The 9,742-nt window shown below is 37.0% G+C and overlaps 1 protein-coding gene across 1 annotated transcript; it reads left to right on the forward strand.

Moving 5' to 3' along the window:
* The first annotated feature begins 1,477 nt into the window (after positions 1-1,477).
* On the forward strand, positions 1,478-2,407 carry LOC133050071 (olfactory receptor 5H2-like). Its single transcript, XM_061134191.1, is given in 1 exon segment — positions 1,478-2,407. A coding segment is annotated over 1 exon segment (930 nt).
* Positions 2,408-9,742: the final 7,335 nt, after the last annotated feature.

The raw sequence follows: 9,742 nt of genomic DNA on the forward strand, positions 1-9,742 counted from the left end.
GCGAGTCGACAGCCACCATCATGTCCCAATGTTAGCTCCTTGAGAGCTGCTGTCACTGCTGCTGGCTTTGATGCCACGGCTCGTACTGACAGTGACGCTGGTGTGGGAGCAGGGTGCGTTTTCTAAAGGCTTCCATTGTTGTCGTGGCCTCCTTAGCAAAGAAAACTCCTTTCTGTCCTTGTTCCGTTGTCGCTCGCTCTCTCTAAATTTCAAATCCACTGCAGGTGGGTTTGACTTGCCAATTTTATATCAGGTCCCCTCACTCTAGGTGCAAAAAGAATGGAAAAATCAGTTTCTGATTCTCTGGGATTCCAGAGTAAGTGGTAGATACATGTCACCGGTGGCAGGAGGGTGGAAAAGAGGGTCAGATATTGGCTATCTGAAAAAATGACATAGATCCTCTATAACCTCTTTAATACACTTTCTTATGTTTCATTTTCACTCTCCTTCTTCACTTGGTGCACATTCTCTAATAAAGATGTCATATACTGGAATGCTCTAAGCTACCCTCAATCACTCCCAAGACATTCATTTCTAATAAACTCAAGGAAAATTCATACCACAAAGTATATCACTTAGATGTTCAGAGAGCACTATCTTCACAAACTGGCCACTGCATACGAGTTATCAACCCATCTTCAATGAAAATCTAAGCACCAAGAGACCCCTCTCTATTCTTCACTTACCACCATCTTTACATTCAGTATTAGGTGACTCTACACTCTGAATTCTTTTGTATCTATGTTTTCACCCTTTTCATCACTCCGAATATCACTCCCCCCATGGACTAGTTACTTCATATGTATTTTAATCACTTGAAAAGTAAGTTTAAAACACAGATCATTAGACTTCATTCTGGACCACTACATCAATTTTTACAGTAAAACTTTATCATTTATATTTTGTACAAAAAAATGCCTTAGAAAATGGTGTAATCTGATTTGGAAATTAGTGGAAAATAGCAACAGCTTCCTGACTTTTATTCCTGATTTGACTTTTTCATTTCTGTAGCCAATTTCTATAGAAACATATATTTATTTTAAAAACTCTTACAGTGCCACTCCCATGTCTTATTTTCAGTGCATGTTTATTACCTGATGAATAGTGTTCAAGACCCTTCACATGACATTCAATTTATTACCCAGGTCCACCAAGCTTCTTTTCCCTGAACCTATAGCCATGTTTCAGACAGAATTTCCCTATTACACTCAACTCTATTCTCAAACATTTATCACATATTTAGAATTTTTCATTTTTCTGAATGTGTTCACTGCTTCACATTTTTTGAATTGTATTTATTTTTATTCCGGCTGAAGAGATCTCATTCATTTCAAAGATAATAACAAACCTAAGAGGGCATTCTGATATGCATGGTTTATTTCAACTCTCTTCCACATATCTTCATGTTTTAAATTCCTTGTGACTTTTTTTAAAAATCATTTTCTCCATTTCATTTCAGGTAACACTCAGTGAGGACATGGAAAAGGAAAATGCAACATTGCTGACAGAATTTATTCTCACAGGACTCATATATCAACCAGAATGGCAAATTCCCCTGTTCCTGCTGTTTTTGATGATATATCTTATCACCATCGTGGGAAATCTTGGTCTGATTGCTCTCATCTGCAATGATCCTCACCTTCACATTCCCATGTACTTATTCCTTGGGAACCTGGCTTTCGTGGATGCCTGGATATCATCCACAGTGACGCCCCAGTTGCTGGTCAATATCTTTGCAAAGAGCAAAATGATGTCTCTCTCTGAATGCAAGGTACAATTTTTTTCCTTTGCAGCCAGTGTGACCACAGAATGTTTTCTGCTGGCAACAATGGCGTATGATCGCTATGTGGCCATATGCAAACCATTACTTTACCCAGTTATTATGACCAAAAGACTATGCATCCGGCTATTAATTTCATCATTTTCAGGTGGCCTTTTTCATGCCATGCTTCATAATGCTTTTTTATTGAGATTGACCTTCTGTAATTCTAACATAATACATCACTTCTACTGTGACATTGTACCATTACTTAAGATTTCCTGTACTGATCCTTCCATTAATTTTCTGATGGTATTTATTTTCTCTGGGTCAATACAGGTGTTCACCATTCTTACTGTTCTTGTCTCTTATACACTTATTCTTCTTACAGTCTGAAAAAAGAAGTCTGTACAAGGCATAAGGAAGGCCTTCTCTACCTGTGGAGCCCATCTCCTGTCTGTCTCTTTATACTATGGGCCTCTTCTCTTTATGTACGTGCACCCTGGATCTGCACAAGCAGATGATCAAGATATGATGCACTCTCTGTTTTATATGGTCATAATTCCTCTGTTAAATCCAATCATCTACAGTTTGAGAAATAAGAAAGTCATAGATTCACTGGCAAAAATGCTAAACAGAAATGCTTAGATCTCATATTAATACACTTACTCCTTTATTAAAAGTCAAAAATTTGTGTAGATTAGATGTTACTCTATATCGATTAATGCTCAAAGGCTTTGCACTAATCATTGTCCTAGAGCTTTAATGATTTAAACTGAGAGTACTAATAAGCATCTTAAAATGTTTATAGATTACTGAAACACACAGAAAAAATTTTTCATCAAGTATTTAAGTCATACTAGAATAATTTAAGAGGAAAACAAAATATTTTACATGTATGTTCTCAATGTAGCTTCACAAACGCATTAAATACCATAGTGGTGTATTCAACTCCAAAAAGAATTTGAATGTGATGTTTTTGATAACAGTAGAACTATGCAGCCTGAGACTCGTATCACATTTAACTTCACAGTGGAGGCAGGTTTGTATTTGAATGAACAGAGGCAAATATCAGGAATTCTGCTAGCCATCAAAATGTGTTTCATTCCACTCTATTTGGGACATGGTGAATTTCACTTTTTGTAGGGTTTCAACTGTCATATCTCACAGAGAAACTGACAGAAATGGTAAGGAAATTTAAAAATTTCAGAAAGCAGTTAAAGGAGGGCAGGTCAGGCAAAACTGTATAAGAATGTTCTTCCCCAAAGTCTGTCTATGAATAACTAGTAGAGGGAAGATGTCTCTCAGTGTCTGTGGTATCTTGAAAGGTCATGTCCAGTTGTATTTGTAAGGAATAGGGTAATCTGAGAAGCTTTACTGATTCACAAAGCTAAGGGACGAAATTGTAGATTTAACTGGGATGGACATCGAGAGGAAAAGGGAAGCGGCGGGATAAGAAGGAAATAGTCTCAACCTTCCTACAATTTTAAAATAATGAAAAAAAGAAGAAATATGTGGATATTATTAGAACGTGTTGTTGAGAACAAGCTGCTTAAAATCCATAGTTTTGTTTTTGTTTCATCGCTAAGTCCAACTCTTTGCGATCCCATGGACCACAGCCCCCCAGGCCCCTCTATCCAAGGTATTTCCTGGGCAAGAATTACTGGAATGGGTTGCCATTTCCCTCTCCAGGGAATCTTCCAGACTCTTGAATCTAACCCGCATCTCCTGCATTGGCAGGCAGATTCTTTACCATTTTGGGAAGCCCCAAAATGCATTTAGTTGTTGTTCAGTCGCTCAGTCATGTCCAACTCTTTCTGACCCCATGGAATGCAGCACGCCAGGCTTCCCTGTCCTTCACTATCTCCCGGAGTTTGCTCAAACTCATGTCTACTGAGTCAGTGAGGCCATCCAACAGTCTCATCCTCTGTCGCCACCTTTTCCTGCCCTCAATCTTTCCCAGCATCAGGGTCTTTTTCAATGAGTCGGCTCTTTGCATCAGTGGCCAAAGTACTGGAGCTTCGCCTTCAGCCTTAGTCATTCCGATGAATATTCAGTGTTGATTTCCTTTAGGATTGACCGGTTTGATCTCCTTGCTGTCCAAGGGACTTTCAAGAGTCTTCTCCAGCACCAAAGTTCAAAAGCATCAATTCTTCATTGTTAGGCCTTTATGCTCCAACTCTTACATCTGTACATGACTACTGGGAAAACCATAGCTTTGACTATACAGATCCTTTGTTGGCAAAGTGATGCCTCTGCCTTTTATTTTCTAATACACTGTCTAGGTTTGTCATAGCTTTCCTTCCAAAGAGCAAGAATCTTTTAATTTTGTAGCTGTAGTCACTGTCCTCAGTGATTGTGGAACCCAAGAAAATAAAATCTGCCACTGTTTCCATTTTTTCCGCATTATTTGCCATGAAATCATGGGGCCAGATGCCATGGTCTTCGTTTTTTGAATGTTGAATTTTAAGAGATTTTTCACTCTCCTCTTTCACTTTCATCAAGACTGCAAGATAAAATATCATTGTATTCAGTAGTGGCAAACATGAAAAAGAGCAAGAGTTTGCATGTTTGGTCCCCCAAAAGTCCCTAAATGTTAGTTTTCATAATACTCATACTCTAAAAATAATAAATGATTCATCTTCAGGTCCATCCCTGACCTTCCAAGCTCATCACTTATTCTATACACATTATACTGAAACCACTGAGGCCCTCACCCTAAAACTATTGACATCAATCACTTACAATAATCTTATTACTTATCCTACATCCTATTGAGTCTCTTCCCAAATTTTGCTCTCAGATGCTTTTTTATAAATAGAGCTCTGAGTAAATAATATCCCTTTTCAATAACTTTTAATGGATTTTCATCACTACCAGATTATAAATTCTCCAGGCAAGAATACGGAAATGGGTAGCCATTCTCTTCTCCAGGTGATCTTCCTGACCCAGGGATCAAACCCAGGTCTCCTGCATTATAGGCATATTCTTTACCATTTAAGCCACCAAAGAAGTCCATGTATATGGTATACCTATCTAGAACTCTCTTTATGCACATGGATATGTTTATCTATTTACAAATATGTACATATTTTATATATATATATATATATATGGCATCTCTTCTTCCACAATTCTCCTAATGGGCACTATATTATATGCAAATGAATTACTAGAAGCCTCTGGACAAACCTTCCTCACAGGTACACAGTTTTGTTCCTACAGGGCTCTCCAGTAAGAATGCTCCCTCCAGGAATACCTGTCTTTATTTACAATTGTAATGGTCCTTTCTTCAAGATCTATCTTAAATGTTACAGCTTCCATGATGCATTTCCAATTACCTCAAAGAGAATAAAAATACTCCCTCATTTGAAACATTTATTTATTCTTGTAGGCCACAGATGACATTATGTAATTCTTATTTTTGGCCTACAAGCTTTTTTAGTATACAGTGCATCACTTATTGTCAATCTTGCAATGAGCCCACAGAGATTACTAGGCCTGGGATGGTCACTCTATGTTAATGCACCTTCATATGTTTCTTTCAATATGATCACAAGAATCATATACCTAAAGTGAATTAATCTTGCTCTTAGCAAGAGGATCAGCTCCAGAGATACAGCATGACAAAGTATCAGGGTGAAGTTCCTTAGTTAGACATTTGGATTAAAAATACAAACCAAATAAATACTTACAACAAAAATGTTTTTGGAGGAGCAGGTCACAAGATTAGATCAGATCACCTGTCTTCTTTTTGCTTCTGAAGGGACACCCCAAGCCCCAGAAAGGGAGTGAAAAAGATGCTTTCATTATTTTTCACTAGGGAATCTATGCATTTGCATGTGTCCATAATGCATTCATTTTTTTCCTGCTGTGTTCCCATTGTTCTGATTTTTCTTTTAATTTAGTTAAATTTCTGCTTGTTTATATATATATATAGTTATGAGTCAAAGACTATATGACTAATAAAAGCAAATGATATCTGTTTTATGATGCTAAAGATTTGTTTGCCTGATTGGTCTTTTGTTTGAAGGAAAACACTGACATCAGGCTGTGAGTATATAAGCATGCTTTGTTACCTGTCAAGTCCTTTTATATTGGGTGGGTATGAAGTAGGCACTGGGGGTCTCTCAGAAACTCGGGCTTCCTGTGAAGCCTCCTCTTGAACATGTGTAATCTATGGATTCTTCTGTTCTGATGTGTCTTTCAGAAAAATTCTATTTTATGCCTTGAAATTCAACACATCTCTTCATTGATGTGTTCCCATTCCCACTTCTGTTACAATTTTTTTTTCATTTTTGCATATCATATATGTCATTTCAGTAGCATGTTGGAAAAGATGTAAAGTATGAACTTGCACGAAGCCCACATTTTAGAAGATATTCTGCAGAATTCTTCAAAAAGATCCTGTGAAATTACATGTGTACTCTAATGGTATTTAGATACAATGTATAATATCACAATGCTAAGGTTACTTAGCTGCTGATATTGGATTAAACTATCTGTTGGAAATGCTAAAACACCATTGAAGTACCTTTTATTATGAAGATGTATTAATTTGTTTAACCTAAAAAAAGAAAAAAATCCATAGTTCCTCTCTGTTTATATACATGATAAACTTTTTTTTCTCATCAATTTACAATACTTTGTACTCTTGAGAAGTTGTTCAGATTGTACTACTCTGTGTTAAAAGAAATAACACTTAGGAGTCAGGTAAAAACAAACACCATCAAATCTGGAACAGTAATTCTTAGTGTGAATCGTGAACAAACTAGCCTGCATCTCATTAGTGATTCAAGGAGAGGTAAGCCATAATACTGGTGGCATTATCACATTTCATTTGCTGTGAAGTGAATTCCTTGATCAGATAAATGCACGCAAGATGAATTCAGACTGGATAAGGAACCTTGTAAGTCCACAGATAGTTGTTTTGGTAGAAGCACTGCCAGCAAGGGAGAATCTCTGTCTAGAGCAAGCGTCTATTCTAATAATAACAAAACACCCTTCCAAGATGGAAAATTGTCCAATGCAATCAACATGCCAGCAGGTGGCTGGCTGATCACCTGAATGAGTGATGCAGTATCAGGGACTCTGTGTTGGTCTCTGTGCTGGCGGAAAAGGCACTCAAAATGACCTTAGACTAGCTGGCCACAGTGAGTGGAAGTCATGTTGCTGAGACTATACATAATTTCCATTCCTGACACTCTGGCACCTTTTTTTAAAAGCTTATTTTCTGATGATGGGGTAGCTATAGAAAGAGCTTGACTGGTATCTGAGAATGGGTCATCATATCCACTTAATTATTAAAGTCCTCCATTACTGAAATCATCCTTTACTGAGCAGTCACATGGGACACAAATATCTTAATGCATTTATAGGGATCTATCCAAATATTGGTTCCGTCTAGTCAAGGCTATGGTTTTTCCAGTGGTCATGTATGGATGCGAGAATTGGACTGTGAAAAAAGCTGAGCGCCGAAAAATTGATGCTTTTGAACTGTGGTGTTGGAGAAGACTCTTGAGAGTCCCTTGGACTGCAAGGAGATCCAACCAGTCCATCCTAAAGGAGATCAGTCCTGGGTGTTCATTGGAAGGACGGACGCTGAAGCTGAAACTCCAATACTTTGGCCACCTCATGCGAAGAGTTGACTCATTGGAAAAGACCCTGATGCTGGGAGGGACTGGGGGCAGGAGGAGAAGGGGACGACAGAGGATGAGATGGGTGGATGGCATCACCGACTCGATGGGCATGAGTTTGAGTAAACTTCAGGAGTTGGTGATGGACATGGAGGCCTGGCATGCTGCGGTTCATGGGGTCACAAAGAGTCAGACACGACTGAGCGACTGAACTGAAGCTAATGATACACATTATATTGTTTACTTCATCCTTCTGTTGAGTTTTCACAGTGATTTCTCTCCAATCTGTCTTGGTTTTTCATCTCTTATTTAGCTTTCGCTAGGACATAGGATAAACGATTAATGAATCTACAAAAAATATGCCATTTGCTTTTTCCTTAGCTATCAATCTAGTTCCAGGTGTAAATTAAACAGTTTTTGTCTTTTCAGACACCAAAACATGAAATGTTTTCATATCATACTATTTTATCATATATAATATCATTTTTAAAATTAACGTTCAATAGCAACTCTTCTGTTAGTAACTAAAGTCAAATCAGAACATGGGATCATCATGTTCAAAATCCATCAGTAATTTTCCTTTTAGTCCGGGTAAAGAGCAAAGTCCCTGACCTCGTCTCCAGATCCTCTGTGATCCCACCGATGCTGGTCTCTCTTTCCCTTCTAGCTCCTCTTTGCTTCTCTCTTTGCATGCCAGCTCTATTTGTTATTCTTCGTTTCTTTAATAATCTAGCTCACTGATAAGCTAGGCCTGTCAATTATGGAAGATCCTAAGGATGGCAAATGTCCAGAGGCATCACCTTGATAGAAATGAAGACCCTCAGGCCTTATTCTTCACCTACTAAAATAGAATCTACATTTTAGGAAAATTTCCAGGAGATTCACAAGGATTAAAGTTGGAGAAGCACTGATCTAGGCCACCTCCCACTGTGGTCCTCGGGTTTGCTTTTTCCTTTGCTCCTCCCACCAAATGTTGCCTAGTAAGATTTTTGATCAATTTTCAGCTTTAGGTGGAAAGCTATTTGTAGGTCTGGAATTTGAGTTAAATTTGATAAGGAGGACAATTTTCTTGGGGTCAGTTCCTGAAAGGAATCTGGAACTTTGGTCCAAGTAAATTCAAGATGATTAACTCAGAAAAAACATACTGATCCAAGAACTCAGAGCATCAAAATTTACAGATAAATTGAAGTCTGCATAAATATGTCAGAAGTGTCACCTGTGGTGGAAAATCATGCAATTTCAATAGTTAAAACTAGAACTGCCAACAATGACTTAATATTTATGATTTTAAGGCTATAATGCCCTGTGGAAAAACCTGGACTTCTACATGTTCAAATCTATATACCCAGAGGAAAAGCTTAGTTTTGTCCTAAAGGGAATCCTTGTAGGTTATCTGGGAATTTTAGTTCTTCACTTCTTCCTGTTCTGGCAAAAACAAACACTTATACAACTTGCTGACTATTGTATTCAAAGCAAATTTATTTAAACAACATTTTCCGGAACTTGGGAAATAAAGCCTCCAGAATGAATGGGTATGCAAGGACTTGCTACATGTGTTACTGTCATTCCAGTGCTGTTTTATTATTTTCTACTTAGAAATCATAATTCTTTGAAAGGATCTCCACAATTTCTTACAAGATATGGGTAAGAGAAAACTGAATTCTATAAGATTCATTATTCATTTTATAAAGTAGTCAAAATACTGTATAATTTGTAATAATTTTAGATTGATTTGCAGGATGCAAAAAAACCTGACACTGTAAAATGTAAAACAATGAACACATTATCTGTATATGTTTTTCTATAAGTATATCTGAATAAGCAAAACACCTATAAGATTGAATTATTCCCTTTAACAATAATTTATTATCTTTCTAACACAATTTAAATGACTTTATAAGTTTTTGTGAACTAGAATGTTAAACAATTAAACTGAATTTAAACATCAGGTTATATGTGTCCTATGTAAAAAATTTTTCAGTTCTTCTGATTAAAGATCCATTCTTTTTAATTAATTACAATTTCTTAATAAACTTTTAAGGTAAGTTACTTATATTATCTCCTCTATTCTTTCACTTACTTGTGACAATAATTTCACTGAATATATGTATATATTATATGTATACTTGATAAGCATATATTCAAGAAATATATAGAAAATGTCTCTCTTCTGGTCTTGCCAGTTTTATGATTTAAAAAAGACCCCACACATATTGTTTGAGAATCTTCGATTATTAGTGATTTGGGACTACATGGAAAAGAGCCCCTTTCAAATAAAAAATTACCTAACAACTGGAATTACTGGCACTGGTTGTTTCTATGAGCTGAATTGGGCTCCAGCCTTTGG

Source organism: Dama dama, chromosome 31 (genome assembly GCF_033118175.1).
Source record: "Dama dama isolate Ldn47 chromosome 31, ASM3311817v1, whole genome shotgun sequence".
NCBI classification, from domain to species: domain Eukaryota; kingdom Metazoa; phylum Chordata; class Mammalia; order Artiodactyla; family Cervidae; genus Dama; species Dama dama.